Source organism: Danio rerio, chromosome 6 (assembly GCF_049306965.1).
Source record: "Danio rerio strain Tuebingen ecotype United States chromosome 6, GRCz12tu, whole genome shotgun sequence".
NCBI lineage: Eukaryota > Metazoa > Chordata > Actinopteri > Cypriniformes > Danionidae > Danio > Danio rerio.
The window spans coordinates 24,590,421-24,616,964 of record NC_133181.1 but is presented as its reverse complement, the minus strand read 5'-3'; the positions used below and the strand labels follow the sequence as shown (position 1 = coordinate 24,616,964).

The 26,544-nt window shown below is 35.2% G+C and overlaps 1 protein-coding gene across 7 annotated transcripts; it reads right to left on the bottom strand.

Moving 5' to 3' along the window:
• Nucleotides 1-43: 43 nt before the first annotated feature.
• rhot1b (ras homolog family member T1) lies at nucleotides 44-26,036 on the bottom strand. Of its 7 annotated transcripts, none has more exons than XM_073953063.1 (21): nucleotides 26,011-26,036; nucleotides 25,735-25,782; nucleotides 23,942-24,000; nucleotides 23,756-23,837; nucleotides 22,869-22,912; nucleotides 22,736-22,789; nucleotides 21,759-21,811; nucleotides 21,430-21,538; nucleotides 17,305-17,406; nucleotides 16,978-17,076; nucleotides 13,448-13,556; nucleotides 13,228-13,348; nucleotides 10,319-10,403; nucleotides 9,995-10,140; nucleotides 9,699-9,799; nucleotides 7,321-7,451; nucleotides 6,566-6,649; nucleotides 6,229-6,351; nucleotides 5,896-6,098; nucleotides 2,899-3,021; nucleotides 44-704 (listed from the first exon to the last, which is right to left on the bottom strand). In XM_073953063.1, the coding sequence occupies exons 2-21, from the start codon at nucleotides 25,769-25,771 to the stop codon at nucleotides 587-589; spliced, it is 1,983 nt and encodes a 660-aa protein (XP_073809164.1). In that variant the 5' UTR covers nucleotides 25,772-25,782; nucleotides 26,011-26,036; the 3' UTR covers nucleotides 44-586.
• Between the last annotated feature and the right edge of the window lie 508 nt (nucleotides 26,037-26,544).

The following is a 26,544-nucleotide window of genomic DNA, read 5'->3' as shown; positions in this document are numbered from 1 at the left end:
TGGCAAACACTTTAAGTAAATAGTTGGCATCTGACAAAATGTATTTGTGTAGAACTAGTTTATTAAAAAGGTGGAAATGACAATGAAAAAAAATCCAGTTGATATGTTTAAATCATTGATCTGTTCAGATCTTATGTAAAACAGTAAATCATGCAAATAAAGTCTTGAACATTGTGTCTGCAGTTTCACATTTACATGGTTTCCTGTCTAACACTTGGTTTTGATGTAAAAAAAAATCAAGTAAAAACGGTTGAGCACAGATTAACAAGCTGTATGACAATTTAAGACAAAGGTGAGGGCAAAGAGCTGCATTTATTTGCTTTAGATATGACAGTTTTTACTCGCATGGTAACAATAAATATCTTTCATTTACATATTTACAGTTTGCTTGGATCATATTTGTATCATAAAAGCATGCTAGCTTTCAGTCTCATAGAATCTCAAGACTTGGGAATGTAAACACTACAATAATGAAGTAGATATATAACAGCTTAATGCATCTTTTGACAAATGTAATATTCCCATTTCTACCAGTTCACTCAGCAAATGAGCCGACAGGATGTCAGTAAAGTCATTTTTACTGTGCTCATCGGTTTCTGAGGAGGGTTCTGTATATGGCAAAGCCAAGCACAGCACAAATTGTGGCTCCAACGCTCGCTTTGAGCCAAAGTGAAGAGTTTTTCAGCTCAGCATGGATAATATGCCTGAAAAAGAAAATCAAATGAAGAAGGGTTGAAAAGCTGAATTAATGTAACAGTAAATGGTGTACAAGTGTTTAGGGAACAATGAGATGGCACCATCTTTGAGTTTACACAGAGACACTGAAACTAAATTTACTACCAGTCATTAGATTATTAATAGACCAAGTATCTGCAAACATTTGATTTTAAAGATCTCCCGAGAGACTCCAAATGACTTGCATGCAAATTAAGAGCAACCTATTCTAAGTTCTTTGACATGTAGTTACGATATGTGCATATTAACAGAAGAAATGGACCAAGCAAACAACAGGAAAGAATGAGGACATACTGTAGGTACATACACAAACAGTGTTGTTAAATATGCTATGAGAGCAAATCCAAGATGAAAGAAGATGACAATGTCAGTGGCAAAAAATGGCAATAACACAAGGAGAACAAAGGCTTCAGAAAAGGAAACAGACAAGAAATGGGTAATAAGTTGGTTCAATGTGTTGCAACTTTAAGCGTGTGGAACTTACATTTCTGCATGTCAAAAGCTGCAAGTTAGAACGCAATACAATACAAGTGTGTGTATATATATACACAAAGCTGGTAGAATCGAACCCAGATCAGTCAGTCAACCTCAAATTCACATTCATGTCCCAGTCTGTGCTACAGCCTCAAGAGCCGAGTTTGTGTTTTCATGTGTACATGTATACATAAATAATGACATCCCTTCTGTCTAGAATAATCAAATGATTATTTCAAGCAATCAAGTATAATGCTGAGCTGACCCCTGTCTCCCCACAATCAATCTCACCATCACTTGTGCACTTGTAGCGGCTTTGGAATCCATAAATGCCATCTCCAATCTGCTTTTATCCAAACACTTTTTTTTAACAATAGGGAGTTTTGTCAGAGACTTGGATATTGAAAATCTGCCATATAGGTTCATTTTAACCCATGGCTCTTCTAAGGCTAAAATATATAATAATTATCATGTCCAAAAAAAACAACAACGCAAGTGTCTATGCATGCTTGCATGTTTGTGTGATGCATGAGTAGCTGGGCTCCCCCGGCGTGAAAGTCCTCAGATTTTTAATTTCAACAAAGGATTTTACTCATCTACTTAAATAGCACAGGGACTTTTTCCTTTGGGGTGTTTCCTGAGAGGATATGTAAGGTAATACTTTAGGGAAGTTTTTATTCCATGTTTGGTCCAAAAAACATAGTAGTGCCTTACAAAAAGCTGTGAAATACCTTTTATTCCCCTGTTTCAAACAAAGTGGATCATCACACATTCAATTCTAAATCAAAATATTAAGAGATTCTATGCCTCACAGATGAGGCTTGAGTTTGGTACCTGGAGACTGTCAATGACCAGTAGATTTGTAAAGAACATATCTACTCTGATCAGTCCACGTTTGTCTTTGGCCCATCAATGTGTTTCGTAGCATTTTCAGCTCATTCTGTACAGTTTATTTTGTGTGTGTCTGTGTATGTACTTCATAGGGGTTCCTTGTCAACAGCTCAGCTTCAAACATTTTTGACTGTAACTGTAATTTCATATGATAGTTAATATCTTTGAGAGGTATGGTTTTCCTGCATGTTTGCTGTTTGTACTCTTCACATCCATTTTAACTGCAATTTGCTTGTTTTCTTCTGTTCGTTTCATTTTTTTTTTAGTTTAAAGCATTTGAGGTCATTTTAGATCAGCATCCTATAATCGATTGCACTGTGTTTATAGGTTTTATCAGTTTTTTAATTAGATCATACTATTATTTTGAACGTTTGCAATAACTTACTGTATGCCACAATTCAGAAACTGACTTTCTGTCTATGACAGAATGAATTAATTCTCATTAATCTCCATGCAGCTATTATTTAGATCACACCTCTTTTGATGCATTAACTTATTACTAGGAAAAACAACACAGCCAACTGTTGTGTCATGTGTGCTGATTGTCCTTTGACACCACAACAATTGCAGGAAAATCAATTGCAATAATGTCACTGTTGCTAATTTCAGTGGTTACTGATGTTGTACTGCTATTTTTGGAACAGAACTGAATATTGAATAAACTAATAAAGCTGCAAATAAAGAATACTAAAGCAAACCAGCATTACAGCAATCAAGTAAATAAAGAGGGGAAAAAGAATGAATAAAGATCAATAAAGAAGAGACATGCGAATGTCAGATGTAGGGTCAAGATAGAACCTGCTAAGGATGACAGTGTAGAGTTTGGTCCGAACCGTCTGCACAAGCTCAGAGTTGAGGAAGTTCTGGCACAGACAGAAGGTGCACCTATTACAGGTACACATACAGCGCAGACGTGCATGGCTGCCAACACACATGCAAATGTCAGAAATTAGTCTTTTCTTTAAAACAAAAAATTAAAGTATTTTATGTAAAGTGTATTTAAGTAAACAGTGTCAACCAAAACATTATAAGCAAAAGAATCAAATGCATTTATGTATGCAAATGCAAATCAATAACAGATGTAGCATCCTCTGATGTGTTTCTTTTCTCAGGGTTCCCACTTTAAGTCAAATATCAAATTACAATTTATTATTGTAAAAATAAAAATATATTAAAATGGTTTGGCTGAATATAATTTAGCATGACTTTAATAGCCACTATTAGAACAGCAATGGTAAAATTTACCTCCAATTATAAAAACAAATCTGAAGTACTTAATTAATGTGGCCATGAAGTGCTTCCTCTTCCATGTTTGATAGCTTGATAGATTCACAAACTTTACATTTAGATTTTCCCCAGTTTTGAACGGGTAATTTTATGCCAAAGCTCTTTAATATCTCTATTATACTGACATGTCTGACTTACTTGACAGTTACAGTCCGGTGGAATAAACCCAACTATAACAATAGGTGTGAAACAATATATGTATGAAAAAAAAAAAACGAAAACACACACGCAGGCGCGCACGCAGGCGCGCGCGCATGCACGCACGCACGCACGCACGCACGCACGCACGCACGCACGCACACACTCACACACACACACACACACACACACACACACATTTTTGGCTCAATATATTAACACAATGAAAATGAAATGAAACAAAGATGTGCTTTATCTGCAGACTGTCAGCTTAAATTTGAGGGTATTCACATCAAAATCAGGTGAACGGTGTAGGAATTGCAACAGTTTGCAAATGTGCCTCCCACTTGTTAAGGGTCCAAAAGAAATTGGACAGAAAAGTAATCATAAATCAAACTTTCTCTTTTTAATACTTGATTTAATTACAGCCTGAAGTCTGGAACACATAGACATCACCAGACGCTGGGTTTCACTTCTGATGGTGCCCTGCAAGGCCTCTAGATCAACTGTCTTCATTTCCTGCTTGTTCTCAGGGCATTTTCTCTTCAGTTTTGTCTTCAGCAAGTAAAATACATGCTCAATCTGATTCTGATTATCAGGTGATTGACTTGGCCATTGCATAAGATTCCACTTCTTTCCCTTCAAAAACTCTGGTTGCTTTTGGATCATAATCCATCTGCACTTTGAAGCACCGTCCAATAAGTTCTGAAGTATTTGGCTTAATATGAGCAGAAAATATTGCCTGAAACACTTCAGAATTCATCCTGCTCCTTTTGTCAGCAGTCACATCACCAATAAATACAAAAGAACCACTTCCATTGCCAGCCATACATGCCCACGCCATGTCTTTACTGCCACCATGCATCACTGCTTAGGATCATGAGCAGTTCCTTTCCTTCTCCATACTCTTCTCTTCCTATCACTCTGGTACAAGTTGAACTTGGTCTCATCTGTCCTTAGGATCTTGTTACAGACCTATGAAGGCTTTTTTAGAACTCTAATCTGGCCTTCCTGTTTTTGAGGCTCACCAGTGGTTTGCATTTTGTGTTGAAACGTCTCTATTCACTCTGGTGTTGTTATCTCTTGATTGTTGACTCTGACATGCATACATTTACCTCCTGGAGAGTGTTTTTTTTATCTGGCCAACCGCTGTAAAGGGGGTTTTCTTCACCAAGGGAAGAATTCTTCAGTCGTCCACCACAGTTGTTTCTGTGGTCTTCCGGGTCTTTTGCTGTTTTTAAGAATGTCCCAAACTGTTGTTTTGGCCCCATCCAATGTTTTTGCTATCGCTCTGATGAGTTTGTTTTGTTTTTTTTCAGCCTGATGACGGCTTGCTTGACTGATAGTGAAAGCTCTTTGGGTCTCATCTTGAGAGTTGACAGTAACAGATTTCAAATGCAAATAGCGTACTTGAAATGAACTCTGGACCTTTCATTTGCTTATTGTAAATGGGATAATAAGGGTATAACACACACCTGGCCATGGAACAGCTTAAAAGCCAATTGTCCAATTGCTTTCGGACCCTTAACAAGTGAGAGGGACATATGCAACCTGTTGTAACTCCTACAGCGTTCACCTGATTTGGATGTAAATACCCTCAAATTAAAGCTGTAGTTGAAGCACATCTTGTATATATACACTCTACCAATCAAAGGTTTGGGGGACATTTTTTCATGTTTTTTTTTTCTGTTCAGTAAATGTAAAAAATTAATTGTAAAAAAAAAAAAAAAAAAAAAATATATATATATATATATATATATATATATATATATATATATATATATATATATATATATATATATATATATATATATTACATTGTAAATAACTGCTGTGTGTGTGTGTGTGTGTGTGTGTGTGTAGATAGATAGATAGATAGATAGATAGATAGATAGATAGATAGATAGATAGATAGATAGATAGATAGATAGATAGATAGATAGATAGATAGATAGATAGATAGATAGATAGATAGATAGATAGATAGATAGATAGATAGATAGATAGATAGATAGATAGATAGATAGATAGATAGATGCTTGTCTCTCTCTTATGCTTGTCTCTTTCTTACACAATCAGGGACAAAAATAGGGAAAGAAAAATATCACATGGATTTCACAGACTCCCCTAAATGTTATTGTTTATGTTTTTTTACAGTGTGATTTTGAAATGAAGAACAAAAAACAGTCATCTGACTTTTTAGAAGGGGTTTCTGACATCATTTTTAGCCTGAGTGAACAAACTAACCATGTGCTAGCTTTAATGTCATGGAAATAACCCAAAGAGAGATGACAAATTAAACAGTGGTCTTTCAAATCTATCAAAACAGAGTTTAAATACTTGAATTGTAAATAATAAAAGCACACTTACGGGTACACAGCCATGGTGGCAAGTTTGATGAAGATGTCTTTGCTGGGAGCTCCAGCAGTGTTACAGGTATAAGACTGAGGCGGTGGCATCTTGTGCTTGCGGCAGAACTCAAGTGGAGTCATACCGTATTGCTGCTTTGTCTCTGGCAGGTCTGACTTTGCAGCAATCAACATACATGGAGTCTTACTGTCCATGAAGTATTGCTGGTAAATAAACCAAAGCAAACATACATGTCAGAATGCTACAACAAAACAAAGTAAATATCACAATTTATGTAGAACACAGCATGTCTAGTGACGCTATGTCTTGTGAACAATATAATATTAGGCAAACCTTAAAGATTTGTGCACAGTACTCAAAAGAACAGGGGTTGCTGACATCATAGATCAGACACGCAACGTCACATGTAAGTTCCATCTCAGACAAGAAATCAAAATCTGGGAAGACTTTATGGAGCTGAAGGAAAAACAATAAGTTTTAAAATTCGGTTTGCTTTCAATGAAACAAAGAATAATGACGATTACCAAACAGTGGTGATTTTGCTGAACTCTTCATGTGGCTTAAACACATGCTTGAAAAACTGCAATATTTAACTAAATAATGGTTCCTTACACTGAAAAAACAAACTATCTGTAATGCGTAAGATCCTGTAAGACACAAAACTATTTACCAACAAGTACTTCTCCTGTCCGTAAACATGCGCAGTGCTGATTGCGTAGTATGATTTATGTTCCTCTCTTATGGCCCTTTGATGCTGTGAGAAACAAACAGCAACAGCTTAAAGAAACAGAAGTCATGATGACTGCATAGATATCATCAGAACTAGCAGAGATAAGCAGGCTTTGACAAAATTGATCACTGCGCAAGAGCTCATAAACAGAATTCTGTATACTAGTACATTTTGAATGGCTCAAGCTTTACATTAATTTACTATGAATGAACACAAATTAAACAAGGGCAGTGGTATATATTTAAACCAAAATTCAATTACATACATAATGTAAAACATAAAAAAGGTACATTTCGTCACCTTGGAATAATAAGTTTCTATCTGCATTCTCAATGATTTTGAGATATTGAGCTTTAAAGTTTTTGCATTCCATATAGCAAACAGTATGTGTGTAAAACAATTTTTTTTAATTAAAAGTCTTAAAATGTAAACAACTTATAAAAAAAACATCCCATTATTTAAATAAGTTGTCATTTAATAAGAATATGTCAATAACTCAGTTTTGACAAAAATGTCAGATAGAACCTTATAATTCTAAGGTGACGATTTTACAAGTTAAACTTTTCATTTTAAACAAACGACTAATTTAAAAGTTACAATTAACACATAGGGTGCTTATTTGAAGTTAAGCTGTTTTTTTGGTTTGTGGCTTTGTGTTAAGTGTGTAGTTAGGTGTTTTTTTCTTGTTAACTGACCACAAGATTTCTGCCAAGGAAGCCCTGCAGGAAGCCAGTTTTGCCACTTCCAGTTATTCCAAACACATGACAGCGAAAAACATTCCGTTGTGTCTGTTTCTTCTGTAGGTCAAGCTTCTTATCACGGGTCACTATCATGTGCAAACACATTTAGGTTACATTAGGAATTAGTAACACTTTACAGCAAGGTTCCATTTGTCAACAGAACTAAAATAGCTAGCATAAAAACTACTTGTAGTTAAAGGTGCTGTTTGTAAGTTTGACACTGAGTGTTTGAACTTGGTATTGCACTTCTGGATCAAAACACATCAAAACACTGGTCCTCCTCTGACCAGTCCACGAAAGTGCAGGTTGCCAGATTGATGCGAGTGTGCCTGACTGTCAAGGCTGATTTAAACCGTTTTCTAACTAAAAGCAACAACACACGATAAGAGGAAATATTTTCCTTACTAAAAGGAGTTTTTTGTCCTATCCAACACATGAAACTTCTACTTTAGAAATGGCTTCTATTTCTCACAGGTGAACAACAGGATGAACTATGATCACCTCAGGTACACCTCATGTGCATTATTCAGTGTTAAATGCTAACAATTCGAGTTTGAATGCCATTTTGCGTTGAAAGCAGCAGCAGATAGTTCACCTCAGATCCCGATGTTTTAATTAGATTGTAAATGCTACCATGTCGCTTGAGTGCAGTGTAGTAATCTGCGCTTCTGAGTGGCTGTATTTAAATTTCTGTTGTGTTTCATCTGCTGCAAACAGCCAAATTGCTTGTCACTGCAAATCTTGTCTTGCGTGTTTACGAGACGGGGCTACAATGTAACCTGCTCCCTTAATGTTTACATTTGTAATATTATTGTTAAATATTAATATTAAAATTATTTGCTAATTAATAAGGTTGCATTTTCGGTCACTGGCACATGCTTTTAGAGTTTTCCTGACTAAATGAATCAAATACGCTGTTTTCCATGAAAGCCATCAGCTGTGTTGAAATATATTAAAGTGGCAGTGAACGAATCAAAAGAACCAAAATGAAGACAGCCGTTCCGACATGTAACTGACATTTTCAAAGGAGAAAAACTGACTTTAACATTGTTTTTCATATAAACAAGTATATTCACTTAGTATGTTTCTTTAATATCTGCAAACAAATTATGGTATTTTTATGCTTTAGAACAATCAAAAACTTACATACAGCACCTTTGATGAATGCTATTAAATAACACAATTAAACATGTGTAAAAACCATAACACATTGGGCTCTATTTTAACAATCTAGGCACAAAGTCCAAAGTGCATGGTGCAAAAGCATTAAGGGCGTGTCAGAATCCAGTTTTGCTATTTTAAGGATGGGAAAATATGGTTCGCACTGTGGCGCATGGTCTAACAGGGTTGAGCTTATTCTTTTAATGAGTTATGTTTTGAGAATAAACCAATCAGAGTCTCATTTCCCATTCCCTTTAGGAGCCAGTTCCATGGCGCATTTGCTATTTACATGGCAGACTTTGTAAGTTGAAAACCTGAATGCTTCACTAGCTAGAAAAACAGTATAAAACAGCGGGGATATAAAATTACGTTCACCTTTACTTTCACTTTTTCCTTATCCAGGAATGAGAGAAAGAAAGTGTCGTACGCACTCCGTTGAAGACATCCATTAGCGATTAGGTTAGTTACAAAACTATTTCTAAATTCAGTTTTAAAAACATCCAAGTTATATCCAAACACACATAAAGTCTAAAACCTGAGGCGCACAACTAACACGCTCTGCGCTGGTCTTTAGTCCCTTAAGCTGGTCTATTGAACAGTCTATTTTAGTTTCTCAATATACTGCCAACAATGTGCCTTGACATACCTCTTTTCTAGACCGGAACACCCATGAGTCCACAAAGTGGCGCAAATGGATTTGTTTTTTAAAAAACGTGGTTGAAAACGAGAAAATTACTGTTGTGCTGGTGTGAAAATAGCAACACGTCGGAGCAAACACATCTTGCACCTTATTGCGCCAGGTGTATGATAGGGCCTTTTGTTAGTAAACCATTATTTAATAATACCATCATATGACCACTTTATCTGGTTAACTTACTGCAAAAGGTTATCAGTGAATTTTAAAACAATGAATAAACCATAATCAATTAAATCTGAAATATAAAACATGCATTCGGGCTGCCTTTTAATATCTGCATCTGCAATTTAACCTAACAATTACAAAAACCCAAATATAACGGACCATGTAATTACTGACTCTTTTTAATAGAATTTCAAAAAACAAATGTGGAAAACATTTAAATAAGCCAAGGGGGGAGCCCATTATTGTGAAATGATTAAATCTAACATTTTTCTGGCAAGTTGCATAAAAAAATGGATGCGCTTCAGCTTGCCTGTTATGGCAGAAGCCTGAGACTCCTGCTCAGCAATAATAGAGTAGCCTAGGTAACCGAGATACTCCAGACATCGCTGAACATCCAGGTAAGTCGTTAACCTGCAAACACAAGAGTGACAACTGATAAAAGGTTGAATCCTTTCAAATCCTCCCAGCAGTAATGAACAAAGAGCAGCAGTCCACTCAAAAAATGTATATGTGTGTGCAATTTAGCAAACTGTTAGAAAACACACAATGAGATCAATAAGAATGACTAATTCTTGAACTGAGACACATGGCATGTTTGATACACACGTCCACTGAGAGAGATAGCCTTGGTATGTGATCCAGCCCTGGTCATTAGTGCAGACCGTACTGTTCACATCCAGTCCCCAGGGAACGTAAGGGAAAACATCAAACAGGTCAATAAGCTCTCCAGGAGACAAAGAACCATCTCTGTCCTACGACAGATACAAATGAGCTTCAGTAAGAAAACAGCAACTGATGTCTTCAGTAATCAAACATGACTAATTAAGAAATATTATAGTAAGATTAAAAAAATAGATTGATCATTTTACTTTTCATGCTTGTCTAAATAGATTATGATCAACATTTTGTCAGTGGTGTCTTCACTTTTACCTTATCATGTTTGTCAAAGACACTCTGGAGAAACAGATAAGCATCGTGATTGAGCTCTGTGGTGGAGTCTGGGGGTATTTTTAACCTGCACATAAAACAAAGAGTCCGATATCAATAACTGCAAGATTAGTGGATTAGATGGTTCAGTTGCATTTCTGAAATCTCTTGTATATATACACAATGCAGATTAAGAAGGTTGTGGGTTAAAGCGATTTACTTACTCTGAGGAAAAAGTATAAACACATTAAGATATATATATATATATATATATATATATATATATATATATATATATATATATATATATATATATATATATACACATATACATATATATATATATATATATATATATATATATATATATATATATATATATATATATATATATATATATATATATATATATATATACATACATACACACACATACATATATACATACATATATATATATATATATATATATATATATATATATATATATATATATATATATATACATACATACATACATACATACACACACACACACATATATATATATATATATATATATATATATATATATATATATATATATATATATATATATATATATATATATATATATATATATATTAAACATTCTACCCCTTAAACATGGAATCATTCAAATGCAAAAACCTCTAAACACTATCTGAAATTTTCTTCTAAAATGAGCACTTTTATCAGGTTCCTGTGTGTAAGTTCAGTAATTTCACTTTTATGGTATAGATTAAGCCCTTTTTATGGTCTATTAAGTGAAATAACTCAACATAAACAAAACAGGTTGAGAAAAATATTCATATAAGATGGCACAAAGAGGTTTTTGCATCTGAACTCTCCATATACATAATGTACAACAACACTGTGGACAATTAATAAAATGTATAATCTGATGCTATACATTTTCTGTGTGCTATACTGTGTGCATCAAATGGTTATTTATAAGGAATGTAAAACTACAGTATACCAAAAAAAAAAAAAAAAACTTACTGAAGTCTCTTCAGACAAGGTAAATCAACAGAACTAATCTTAAAAGCCACCTATTAGACAACTTTTGAAAGCTATTTGTACAGGAATGTGTGTAAGTTTAGTATGTACACATCCATAATAGAGTGGCATAAGCACGTGAAGTACTTTTTAAAAAAACATTTCCTAAAGTTAAACCAGGATCTTAAAGTCAAGTGATCATGAGGCAAAATGTGGCGTAAAGTAGAAAAGTGACCGCAAAATGGTTATTCCCACCCACACATATTGTTTTAGACACAACAAACAAGGCAGGATTTGCAAAGAATTTTAGATTAAAAGATGGACCTATTCCAACTACCCGTGCTCCAACTTCACCTCGAGAAGTAGCACGTGGATTGTTATCTAATCATCAATGTGCCAATTACACAGCAAAAGTGGCTAAAGCTAGCAATTGTCTTACAGATTAGAAATATGTTGTCAAATGTGTGCTGTAATTGCACTTTGCCAAGAAAAGTAGAAAATAAAATACAAAACATTTTGTATCTCACAAAAGTGCTTACAGATAAAATTAGGCTCTAAATATGTTGTTGGCACATTTACAAATAGGCTAAACTCCTCAGAAGACACTTTAAAGTGTCAAATACAGTTGATGATGGGTAGACAAGTGCACAGTCACTACCATTAGTCATGTTTACATTTGAATGAAACATGCCTAAATGCATCTATTCTACAGTTTGCTCTTCCTTTAAGCTTATAGTTATCATGAAAATGTTAATAACACAAAACCACTGTCTTACCACTTTAAAAGCAAAGATGCCCAAACTAGGGCCTGCAGGTAAATTTGGCCAGTCACCCCATCAGAGAAGAAAGGGAGAATTTTGGGGAGGGTTGGGGTTAGTACATTTAATTATACCTGCCAACAATCCTGTTTTTCCCAGAAGTCTCCCATATTTCAGGCCCATCTCCTGCCACCCTTCTGTTTTGTTATTTCTCCTGAAAATCTTCCATTAATTTACTCCGGCTCGGTCTTCAGCCCTGGGTCGCTAACTTTGGTATAGTACTTATTTGATCTGCCCGAAACCCGGTCAAAAGTACAGTTACTAACACCACAGTACAGTTACTAACCCGGGTCTCAATGGTATTTTGGAGAGAAATGTTGGCAGGTATGCATTTAATACACATTGGCATGTCTAATTTAATGTAACCTTTCATTTGTTTGTTTTATTTTAAGCTTCAAAAAACTAACTTTGATAAAATGTTGCAATTATATGTTGTAAATTATTATCATTTTTTTATGAACATCCTGTTGTTCAACCGATACACCACAACTCTACCACACAAAACAAGGCAAAGGCAGGTGCAGCTTGACTAGTGTATTCACCATTAAACTCCATTGTGTTATAAATGGAACTCTTGTGTTTTTATTGTAATAGGTTAATTATAAAGTGTATATAAATATAAAATGCGTTAATTTAATTTTGAAATAAATGACTTTCTTATACAGCTTGATATATTTACCTTCGGCCCAAAAAGTTTGGTATTTGGCCCTTCATAGCAAAAAGTTTGGGTACCCCACAAATAAATAAAATGATGAACAGCCTAATAGGTTATTAGATTATGGTGTAATTGACAGGGCAATGGGATTGCAAAACAGGTTAACAAGCTCAAAAGTTGAAACTTAAGGTGTACCAAAAAAAAAGAAAGAAGCAAACCAAAAATACAAAGTATAACTCAAATTAAATTAAATGTTTGATGCATTCTTATTTTTATTTCACCTTTGTTGTGTGCCTTGCCCCTCCTAGCTCAAATGTCAAGCTAAACCTATGCTTACCTCTTAAGGTGAAAACAGTGCTTCAACACATTACTATAGAACACTAATAATTGAAGAATGACTGATTGAAAGGGGCTATTCTTACGGGGGAAACAGGTAATCCTGATGCAGTTCAAGATCATCATCATATCCAAAACGCCGCAGCACTGCCCATGTGGTCTCATGCCTTCCTCTCTGAATGAAGAGAGTGTGCAGGAAGAGGAAACCTGTGACAAACAAAACAAACTATTTAACCAATTTAAATCTCAAGCCATACATATTACTTTCTGCAGATTTCTTTAGAAGCTTTACAAATGCAGCCTTACCTTTTAGTGTGAGTCCGTTGTCATGCACTCCATCTGAAATGTTTTTTCTTACAACATTTTTTACATCTTCCAGAGCCTGTGGGGCTAATGGTGTGTTGAAACATGTCTTCTAAAAACAAGAACCAGGCAATGACATACATATCTATCTGAATTTTGTTTTTTTAATATAATGTATCTTTTATTGAAACCTGAAATTTCCGTCACTTTAAAAAAAGATTTCCAATCAAGTGGTGTATGTAAATGATTAAATAATTAAAACTTAAATGATTTCTGAAGAGGTGTGTCAATTATACATCATCATTTTTCTAAGAAAACCGATTTCTAAAGGTGCTTTTGATTTAAAAGTAATCCATGCACACAAACAAAACAAAACTAACTAGCAACTAGAAAATAAATTATACGTAATAAAACAAAATGATACAGGGAACACTCTGACTGGTCCTTTAGTTCTATTTCAAGTTGTGGTCCGTCTTGTCATCTCACCTGCCTAACTCAAGAGTTCCTCAGCCCCTACTTATGTATATCTAGACAAACTTATCTTTTCTGACACCGTGTAGGAACATGAGAGGTATGTCAGTAAGGTCCTTTAAAGACTTTTAAATAACCATTTCTATTTCATGCCTGAGAAATGTGAGTTCCACTCAGGCCTAGACTCAGTTTCTTAAATTCTCACAGAGATGGATCGAGGCTGTCCTCAACAGGCCATTCTATTGTTATTACACCACATTTCAGAATTTGCATTGTTTTGTTTTATGTGTAATTTTTAGCAAAATCTGGGGCAATTTCATGTCAACAACACCTTTAGAAATATATTTACCAAGTAAAATCATGACATGTTCAATACCTATTTTCAATATTTAGTGATTTTATTTTTATTTGTAGGGAACCTATGCCTTCATTAAAGTTATGATTAAAGGTGTAAGTTTTTGACTCTTGTAAAGCATAAAAATACCATAATATGTTTGCAGATACTTAGGAAACATGCTAAGATGCTAAGAACATAATTGTTTATATGAAAAACAATGCTAAAGTCAAGTTATTATCCTTTGAAATTGTGCATTACATGTCAGAATGTATGTCTTTGTTTTGGTCTCGATAACCCACACACTGCCAGTTTACCCAATTATATTTTAGCACCCTGAATTGCCACTGTATTTCATTTCAGTCATGAAGGCTGCATAGATGTATGTGGCCACGGATGAAAATGCGACCTCTAGAAGGCAGCAGCAGACTCCAAAATGAGATGCAGATTCAGAGTTATATAAATCTATATGATGTAGATTTTAAATTACAAAAAATTTAAATATTACATATGTAAACATCAGCTGACGACATTAAATTACCACCATGTCCTAACAACAAGCAACACACAAGAATCCAGCGATAAGCTATTTGGCCTTCTGCACAAGATGTAACATGAGAGAAACATTTAAAGACTAGCCATTCAGAAGAATAGTGCACTCTAACTAAATGGTAAGACTTATATACTAAATAATACATATTTAATTGATATTTATTGGAATCGCGGTTTAAATTAGAGCTAGTGTTTATTTTATTTCCAAGATTTGAGGTAAACTATCAGCTGCTCCTTTTTTTTAATATGGCAACACATCATGTAAAATGGGGTTCAAACTCACATTTGTAGCATTAAGCACTGAAAAAATAAACAGTACCCCAGGTAATTATTGTCATAGATGTTTATGCTGTTGTTCATTTTTGAGAAATTGAAACCATCACTAAAATGGAACCTTCAGGTTATGATTAGGACAAAACCTACTTTTAATATGGAAAATATTAATTTTATCGTGTATCGCTTGTAGCTAGGATATAGTGCAGACTCTATAGTCAGGCAAACTCGCTCCTGTTGGTGTCATCAATCTGGCAACCAGAATTTCCATTAAGAGAAGGGGCCAGGTGGAAAAGTCTTTTGACTTTGGACTGTAATACCAGTCCACCTAGTTCAACCAGTGGGTGTCAATCTTACATACTGCACCTTTAAAGCTTGACAGTGGTTTTGAAATTGTGATATACAAGGTTTGAGCTAACATCAACAAATAATAGTTTAATAACATACTAAAATACACTACCATGTTGGGCATTTATTGTCAAATTAAATATATACAACCCTAAATCAGAAAAAGTTGGGACAGTACAGAAAACACAAATAAAAAAAAGAAAGTAGTGATTTCTAAATTTACTTTGACTTGGGTTTCATTGCAGACAATATGAAAATAAAATATTTCATGTTCATGTCTGGTCAACTTCCAGTCATTCAGACCTGCGACACATTCCAAAAAAAGTTGGGACTTAAGTAATTTAAAGTAATCAGGTAAACTAGTTCAAGATTGCTGTAATTTGAAACAGGCAATGTCAACAGGTGATTTTAATTATGATTTTAAACAAAAAGGAAAGGAAGCTCTATGTTTACAGTGTCCAGAAGCGCCGTCGACTTCTCTGGGGTCGGAAGCATCTGAGATGGACATCACACAGTGGAAATGTGTACTGTGATCAGATGAATCAGTATTTCAGGTATTTTTGGGGAGAAATGGATGCGGTGTGGTCTGATTCAAAGAAGAAAAGGATCATTTAGACTGTTACCAGCAACAAGTCCAAAAGCCAGGGTCTGTCTTGGTATAGGGTTGTGTCAGTGTGCTTGGCAAATATGACTTGCTCTTCTGAGATGGCACCATTAATGCTGAAAAGTTCATACAGATTTTGGAGCATAATATGCTGCCTTCTTTTCCATGGACGCCCATTCTGCACACATTACAAAGTCCTGGCAGAGGAAAAGAATACAGGTACTTGACTGGTTTTTCTGCAGCACCGACCTGTCTCCAATAAAAAATGTGTAGCGCATTTTGAAGTGCAACATGTGACAACAAAGACCCCACGGGTTGTCCACCTAATGACTTGTTTGCAGAAGGAATGGGACAAAATTACACCTGAAACACTTCATTGTTCATTGGTGTATTTAGTTCTTAAACGCCTAAGTGTTGTGAAAAGGAATGGCAACATTACAAATTGGTAAATGCTTTACTATTCCAACTATTTTTGAAATGTGTTACAAGAACCTAAATTAGAATATGTGTATGTGTGTGTTTTTTTTGTTTTTTTTATGAAGAAAGCATTAAATAATGTGCTGTTGTATTGTATTGAAATACAAGTCAAGATAAATTTAAAAATCACTTCTTTCTTTCTTTTATTTGCGTTTTACTTACTGTCCCAACTTTTTCTGATTTGGGGTTTTAGGAGGTCATCAAGTAGTGATTACTCAAGTAGAAACCCAAGTTTGCCATTTTAACGTACAGGCCAGTTAAACTCTTTCACACCAGTAAACAATTTAATTACAATGTTACTCTTGAGCAGAGAAGGGTCTAAATAACTTAAGCTGTTAGAAAAAAAAAAAAGTTAGAAGAAAACAATTAGCTAGAACATAATGCAATAACCCTGTAATTAAAGGGGATTACACACAAATACTACTGTGTGCATTAAATAAAAAATGAATATATTCTATACAGCAGTTATCTCACCTGAAAAAAGGTCAGCTCATTATCGTTTAGGACTCCATCATTGTCAGAATCTGACACCTTAAAGATTCGAGTAAGCGCTAGAACACAGGCTGTTCTCATCTGCGGAGGGGAAAAATTTTCTTTGGTTTATTCCCTTGTTCATCAGGGGTCACCATAACAAAATAGATCACCAATCACTCTCCCATACAGTATGCTTTACCAGCTGATGTCCTTTCTGCATCCCAGCTATGACAGTGCATCTCCCAGTGCTGGGAAACACCCACACACAAGTATCCCATGCATTATTGATTAATAAAATGTTCTCATATATAAACAGAAATAAGAGACCTCTTTTTTCTCTGGGCAGTAGAGTGGTCCTGTAGGGTGAAGGACGGCCTTCTGTGCATAGTAAAACAACTCTGAAATGTTCTTCAGATTCTTGGCTGAACACTATTAAAAAAAGATTTTAAACATTTTAAATCCTATTATCCAAAATATAATATTGAACATAATTTAATATTAAATGCATTAGCAAAAAGAAAATGATTATTACTGAATTATAATTTTATACAGTCAAATGATTTACACAGGCGATTCAAATCGGAGTATTTTAAATTTCCAAATAAGATTAAATGCCTTGCAAATGACAATCAGGACAAACATCATTCCAGTTAACAGGACAGAACATTAGTTTCATTTATTAGAGTTTTTGTGTGGTTGTTAAGCACAATATTTATCAAGTATATTCTAGGAAGGCAAGATACTTGTTTGTTTCATATTTGTTAAACAAAGAGGTGAACATAAATGTTATTAGTAATAAATTAATATCTTCCTCTGTTTATATATTCACATTGACCAGGGGTCTGATTTCTGAAACTTGTGTAGACACCATCCAAGAAATATATGAACAAATAAATGTAATAATATGAATAAATTTAAATTTGTTTGTTAATCATTATGGCTTATTTAAAGTGGTTAAATTAAGTTGATATTTAAGTGAAATATGTTTATTTAGAGTTTAATACATCTGCGCTCACCAAGTTTTTTTTTCACAACTTTTTTGTAGGAAGCGCTGTACACACATTTTTGCATACACCATATTTATAAATGAGACTTCAGATATTTATGTAATTGACAACAAACATTATTTTCTAGTATGTCTCAGAATTAAACTAGCTGTTCAGACTCCACTTTGGTGTTGGAGGTGATAGAGGTTAACACTTACAAAATACAGTGCCTATGAAAGTATTCATAGCGTTTCACCTTTCCACATTTTTTTATGTTACAGCTTTATTCAAAAATGGATTAAATGAATTTATTTCCTTAAAATTCTACACACATTACCTTTTTTTTTTAACTGTTGCAAATTTATTAAAAATAAAAAACCTGAAAAATTAAATGTACATAAGTATTCACTTATAAACACTTATGCACCTTTGCTGTGAAGCTCTGAATTGAGCTCAGGTACATTCGGTTTCCACTGATCATTCTTGAGATGTTTCAGCATCTTAATTGGAGTTCACCTGTGGTAAATTCGGTTGATTAGACATGATTTGAAAAGACATACACCTGTCTATATTAAGTGCCAGGGTTGACAGTGCATGTCAAAGCACAAACCAAGCGTGAAGACAAAGGAATTGTATCTAGACCTCAGACAGGATTGTCTTGAGGTACAAGGCTGGGGAAGGACGCAGAAATATTTCTGCTGCTCTGAAAGTTCCAATGAGCACAGTGGCCTCCATCATCCATAAGTGGAAGATGTTTAGAATCACCAGGACTCTTCCTAGAGCTGGCCGGCCACCTAAGCTGAGTGACTGGCGGAGAAGGGCCTTAGTCAGTTAGGTGATCAATAGCCCGATAGTCACTCTGTCTGAGCTCTAGGGTTCTTCTGTGGAGAGAGAACTTACAGAAGGACAACCATCTGTGCAGCAATCCACCAATCAGGCTGGAATGGAAGAGTGGCTAGACGGAAGCCACTCCCCATTTGGAAAAAGACATCTGAAGGATAAGAAACAAAATTCTCTGGCCTGATGAGACTAAAATTGAATCTTTGGAGTGAACGCCAGGCGTTATGTTTGGAGAAAAACAGGCACCGCTCATCACTAAGCTAATACCATCCCTATGTTTTTCAGCAGCATGAACTGGAAGACTAGTCAGAATAGAGGGAAAGATGAATGCAGCAATGTACAGAGACACCCCGAATGAAAACCTGCTTCAGAGTGCTCTTGAACACAGACTGGGGCGATGGTTCATCCTTCAGTAAGACAATGACCCAAAGCAAAGTAATGACCAAAGGCTGTGAATACTTACGTACATGTGATTTTTTCTTTTTTTATAGTCATAATGGGGTATTGTGTGTAGAATTTTAAGGAAATAAATGAATTTAATCCATTTTGCAATAAGGCAGCAACATAACCAAATGTGGAAAAAAGTTAAGCGCTATGAATACTTTTGGATGTACTGTACCTATAAATTGTTGGGAGCAGGCTTTGTGAATGATTGATTTAATCAGAAATGTAGTGCATTTTCAAATCTCTTTAGAGATGTTCAAACAGGTTCAATCTGGACTCTGGCTGGGCCACTAAAGACATTTAAAAATTTTCAGTAGTCACTCCTTGTTATCTTAACTGTGTGCTTAGGTTTGTTGTCCTGTTGAAAGATGAATCATCGGCCGAGTCTGAGGTCTAGAATGCTTTGGATCAGTTTTTATCAAGGATGTCTCTACACATTGCTGCATTTATGTTTTCCTTGATTCTGAACAGTTTCCCAGTTCTTTCCACAGATAAATATCAGCCCCTGGTTTCCTTCAGACAAAGAGTCCAATCCTTATTCATCAGACAAGAGAAGTTTGTTTCTCATGGTCTGAGAGCCCTTCAGATGCCAATTGTCATACTCCAGGTAGTTTTTCCTTTCTTCCAAGAGAAACGCTGGAGCATCAGAATGACAACTGGGTCCATCACAGTCACCTCCCTGAGCTTAGCCATCTTTCATCAATCAATCAGTTTGGCTAGCATGTCAGCTCAATTAATAGCTATGAATAGGCTCCAAACTACTTCCATTTATGGATGATGAGGGTCCCTTTCCTCACTGAGACTTTCAATGCTTCAAAAAGTCTTCTGTACCTTTCCCAGATCTGTACCTTAATACAATCGTTTCTTAAGAGGTCTACAGCATTTGAGTGTTTTTATAGTTACCCAGCCATCCACAGCTACTTACATGTAAACACCAGCTCTGCATTGCATGGTAATCTACTATTGAATGATGTGTTTTTCTTATTAATGCTGTCCAAATAATAGGTTTAAGAAAAGGTAAAATTCATTCATTAATTCATTTTTTTGTCGGCTTAGTCCCATTATTAATCCGGGATCGCCACAGTGGAATAAACCGCCGACTTATCCAGCACATTTTTTACGCAGCGGATGCCCTTCCAGCCGCAACCCATCTCTGGGAAACATCCATTCACACACACTCATTCACACACACATGCTCATACACTACGGACAATTTAGCCTACCCAATTCACCAGTACCGCGCGTCTTTGGACTATGGGGGAAACCGGAGCACTCGGAGAAAACCTACTCAAATGCAGGAAGAACATGCAAACTCCACACAGAAACACAGAGGCTCAAACCAGCGACCCAGCAACCTTCTTGCTGTGAGGCAACAGCACTATCTACTGCACCACTGCATCGCCCAATAGGTGAAATATATTGACAAATTAAATTTAATAGGCTTCATTTTACTTGATTTTTTATATATTTAGTCAGTCTTTGATACCCCAAAAAATTGTTCCTAGTCCAACTGATCAGTACAGTACAGAGCAAAACACAACAATAGATCATTTTCAGTGGTAGTGTTTACAGTCTGCTCTCTATTATGATGACGTCGTGAAAATACACTTTTCTTTGGACTTAATGTCTAGGTTTACGCTGTGAAATTGTGCACCGTTAACTGTGGGACCTTATATAGAATGCTGTGTTGTTTTTTTTTAAATCATGTTCAATTAACTGAATTTATCACAGGTGGACTCAAGTTGTAAAAAAAATCAAAGATAACCACTGGAAACAGGATTCACCTCAGCTCAACTTTGAAGAGCCTTGCCTCTCATGGCAAAGGCTACAAATACTTATGTATATGTAATTTTTTCTCTCAACATTATAATTATGGGGTATTCTTTGTAGAATTTGAGGAAAATAATTAATTTATTCCAATTTCCAATAAAGTAAAGCGCTGTGAGTACTTTCTGAGAGCACTGTATATAATGGTTAAAGGAGAGGTGAGAAGACATGTAGCTATTCACTCACTCACTTTCCTTCGGCTTCAGGTTGCCACAGCAGAATGAGTTGCCAATTACTCTGGCATATGCTTTATGTGGTGGATGCCACAACCCAGCACTGAAAGTACATTAACCATTGCTGGGTTTTCACATAAACATGTTCCCAATAAGATGTGACTATGCATGGCTTAACATACCTCTACACATGTCTCTATCTCTGTGTATTTGTTCATGATGGGGAGGACAGTTTCCATACTGCTGTGCTCAACTAGGTCAGATTTATTCCCCACAAGAATAAGAGGAACCCTTAAACAAACATAAAATCAAGGAGTTAAAGGTAAGCAAGCATAGTCCATTTTTAGTATGAAAAGAACTAACAATTTAAGCACAATCAACAAGTTTTTCCTATTGAAAATATTTGGTCATGATACTGCATATGGTTAAAATTCATTGTAATTAAAAGGAACATGTAACATTTTTTGAACAAATGCCGCACACTGAACCACAAATACATCCAGCTGCCAACCTGCTATCTTTGTCTGTCCTCTCATTTATCAGGGGAATCCAATGACTTGTGACCTGTGACAAGGAAATTATGTTTTTAAAAATATGAGAGCTAGAGACATATATTTTAAGACCTGTTCACAACAACAAACTGTAAACTGTAAAAACAAACTGTAAAAAACACATAGCAATAGTGTTTCCACTTGCGTACAGATTTGATCATTTACCCACATGGAGATTATGGAAAAATTCAGATGTAAACAACAGCATGGGCAGCACAGTGAATCAATCACAGAAGGACTTGGCATGCAGAAAATGGTGTATTGTTTTGACAAACTGAATGTAATCGGCTCCCTTCTGCTTGATTTGTTACATCTTTGGCATTCTTTACTACTTTAGTAGTTTTTCCTCTGTGCAACCAATTAATACAGTGCAGCAAGGATCAGCAAAAAAGTATTTTTCATTCAGTTCAGTGTCAAGGTTTACTTTCATTGGAATAACTTTCAGAGTGTTTACAAAACTGCATGCCAATCTGCCTTTATCACTTTAAAAAAACTCAAGCATTTAAAAAAGACAGGCAACCTAACTGCAGCTCTGGCTCCAATACAGAGATTACCTCTGACAATCTTTTTCAATCATTTGTTTTTTTTACAAGTGACATGTATAAACCATTTTGAGGGATGTAAACTAAAACAACGGTTGCAATGCATTTCCTGTTTTACATTTCTAAATTCCATAGCTTCTGAGAACCCAAAAAGAACCACATATTGATAAATAATGTTATGATGGCTGTTTAAACATTAAGGTATGATTGAATTGCACTTACAGTTATGAAATGGTTTTAAAAAAAGCAAGAAATGTTCATGGGCCAATGACATGACCACATTAAAATGGTCTATACAAAGACAAGCAAAATACTGCACTTGCATATTGTCATGGATCAAGTAACTATTTTTATTCTTTCATTATTTTTAAAAAATCAATTTGAAATTCTCTTACCTTCTCAATAGACTTCTGGTTGTTCACAGAGTAGACTATGCATATTACATTGGCCTAAAAAGGAGAAAGATATAATTTCTGTGATGAATTACAAAAAAAATATTCTGTTGTGATTTGTGAATCCACATCTTACCTTTGATATTTCTTGAAACAGCTGTTCATCTGTTTGTTCAGCTTCTGTGTGCATTTAAAAACACATTGTAAGCTCCTCTCAATAAAGTAATTTTAAAAACATTATTTGTAAATTCAGTAAATTTTGCACAGACAAAAAAAATAATATATATATATATATATATATATATATATATATATATATATATATATATATATATATATAATAATATATATATATATATATATATTTGTAATTTACACAAAATGTTAATAAGAAATATATATCTCCCTATCAAACTTTCGCTGCATTGTGAATTGCTGTTTGACCCAAAGGAGCTGTTTACACCTGGTAAATTAATTTGCATGGCAATCTGATAATAAAAAGCACAGTTATTCCCTCTGAAATGCATTTGAGATTGATATAAATCCAATCGCTCAGACCTCTTCAACAGAAGGCCACACATGAGACGATGTTTAATTTAATTTTTGTTTCATTTTATTTTTTTCAGCAGTGACATTTACATTACACTGAACTGAACTAAACAGAACTTCATATGTAAAAACTGGACTGAAACAGTCTCAATTTACTAAAACTTCATTGTAAAAACCCAATAGAAATAAAGAATCAAATAAAGATGAACGGATGCTAATATATTTATGATTTTATATGAAAATATGGTATTATTATTGTTAACTATAGCACACTCAAAGCATGGTTCTGTATGGAACCTTATGAAAAGGGTTCGATTTACTATCAAAGCGGGTTCTGCTATTGATACAAGCTAAAGAACCCTAAATTTTAGAACAATTTTTTATTTATGATGCCTAAAAATCACCACTTCACAACCCCCCAAAGCCATTTAAATGTATTAGAGGACCACTTTAATCAAACTGCTGTTGAAATACCTGAATAGTCCACTATATGAGTGGGGACTCTCTCTGGTGTGACATCTGCTGGTATAGTGATCTCCTCAGCTCTATAAGGAACCTATGGTGACAAAAACATCCATACTGACAGCAAACTGACACCATTGCAAATAATAGAACTATTACAGATGCTCTAATAATAATAATAATAATAATAATACATACCACAGCTGGGAACTCCTCACTGACAAGTGACATGATCAGGGATGTTTTCCCAACTTTAGCTGTCCACACACAAACACACACAGTAAAAAAGTTATTGATGTTCTCGCAAAGAAGCATTTCATGTTTCCTTATGTCAGCCTCATGTCTCACATGGGAAAAAGGAGATTAAAGTTACCTCCTGATCAACCCTGAAATCCTTAAAAGGGATTGTTTATTCAAAAATAAAAATGACCTTGTGTGGTTTTCCAAAAAAACATATATATATTGTGTGGAATGCTGGTTGCCCATTAACTTCTACACTAGTTTACTAAAATACACTGCACAAAAAACAAAGGAAACACTTAAGCAACACAATGGAACTCCAAGTCAATCCAACTTCTTTGAAATCAAACTGCCCACTTAGGAAGCAACACGAATGGATAATCAATTTCACATGCTATTGTGCAAATAGAATAGACAACAGCCTGAAATTATAGGCAAGACACCCCCAATAAGGTGGGTGGTGACCACAGATCACTCCTTAGTTCCTATGCTTTCTGGCTGATGTTTGGGCACTTTTGAATGCTGGTGGTGCTTTCATTCTAGCGGTAGCATGAAACAACCCACACAAGTGGCTCAGGTAGTGCAGCTCCTCCAGGATGGCACATCAATGAGAGCTTTGGCAGGAAGGTTTGCTTTGTCTATCAGAGTAGTGCCCAGAGCATAGAGGCGCTACCAGGAGATAGGCCAGTACATCAAGAGATGAGGAGGGCATAAGGTGGCAACAACTAAGCAAAATGACTGCCAGAGACCAGCAAAATGATATCCAGCAGGCCACAAATGTACATGTCTGCTCAAACAGTCACAGACTCCATGAGGGTGGTCTGAGAGCCTGACGTCCACAGGTGAGGATTGTGCTTCGCAGCCCCACTCCATGTAAGATGTTTGCCATTTGCCAAAGAACACCAAGATTGGCAAATTCGCCACTGGTGCCCTGTGCTCTTCACAGATGAAAGAAGGCTCACACTGAGCACATGTGACAGTCTGGAGACATTGTGGATAGCGTTCTGCTTCCTGCAACATCCTCTAGCATGACCGGTCTGGCAGTGGGTCAGTAATAGGCGTGGCACACACATACTAATGAGCCTCATTTTGACTTGTTTTAAGGAGATTATATCAAAGTTGGATCAGTATATACTGTTTTTCTCCTTTAACTATGAGTGTGACTCCAAATCCAGACCTCCATGGGTTAATAAATTTGATTTCCATTAATCATTTTTGTGTAAATTTTGTTGCGGGCACATTTAACTAAAGAACAAAGCATTTAAAAAAAGAATATTTCATTCAGATCTACGATGTGTTGTTTTGGTGTTTTAGCACTATTTATCAACCAATAAATGAATGAATGAACGGTTAATACAACATTTAAAAATTTCTTAATGTACTGCAACTGATTTTATTCAATGTCTCCATATTCAATCAAGCTGATATTTATTGGCCCACGATAACTAAACACTTAATTCTGTAAATCCGGTTTACAATTAAAGTTAGGCATAACATACATTCACCATATTGTATAAAACTAACCAATTGTTTTCAGTCGGGATGCAATGTGCTGTCGTTTCAAGAATAAAGAACAGGACAAAGATCACAATGCAGTGACAGTTGTAATCATTTAACGTGGTGTGGACAATGCAACAATTTAATCGATAAACAGTAGAAAAAGACGTTGATTAATATAAGGCTCAACTATTTTAGTCAATGGTCATTTTGTTACATAAAAACAAGGATTCCGTTAATAACAAAAGACTTACGTTCTCCAACCAGCAAAATCCTCACGTCCTTTCGCATGTTTTCCACTTCTGAAGACAGATCACATTTACCAAATAATAATTTTCAAAAATGTATAGACGTTCACAGCAATGCACAACTAACTACATTAAATAACATTTTTATAATAAACAAACAAAACGACTAGACCCTGACTTAAAATATATATAAATATATTTTAAAAATAAAGCTTTATATGATTTCTCAATGTGATGGAGATATAGCGGCTGTCGTTATCTGGTTTGATGTAACACACACACCTCCCTCTGACCTCCAACATGTCTACGGGTTTCACAGAGGGACAAACTACGGAGGAAAACCATAGGAAAACACAGTTTTCGACAGTTGAAAGTCAGTTCATCAAGGTGCACCCAAAACTCGCAGATTGTTTAAGCCAACATTATTAGTAGTTTTATTTAATAATTTTACAAAATACTGTAACAAAACTGAAACAACAATACATATTTTCTCTCTTTAGAATGATAAAGAAAGGCTACAGTAGGCTTGGTTTTAGAGCTGGTTAAAGAGGTGAAAGAGACCGAGACTGGTATTTTTTTCTGTTTTACAAATTTACAGTGAAATCAATATATATGTTAAAAAGGGATTGCTCTTCTCATATTGGGATACATTTGCTGCATATGCCTAAGATTTACTATGTCTTTATATAGGAATCTTCTGGGTTATTAATTTTATTTTTTATTTGTTTCATGTTGACTCTTGTTCTTGGTTTCCCAATGCTGTGTTGTGGCTGGAAGGGCATCCGCTGCGTAAAACATGCTGCAACCGCTGTGGCA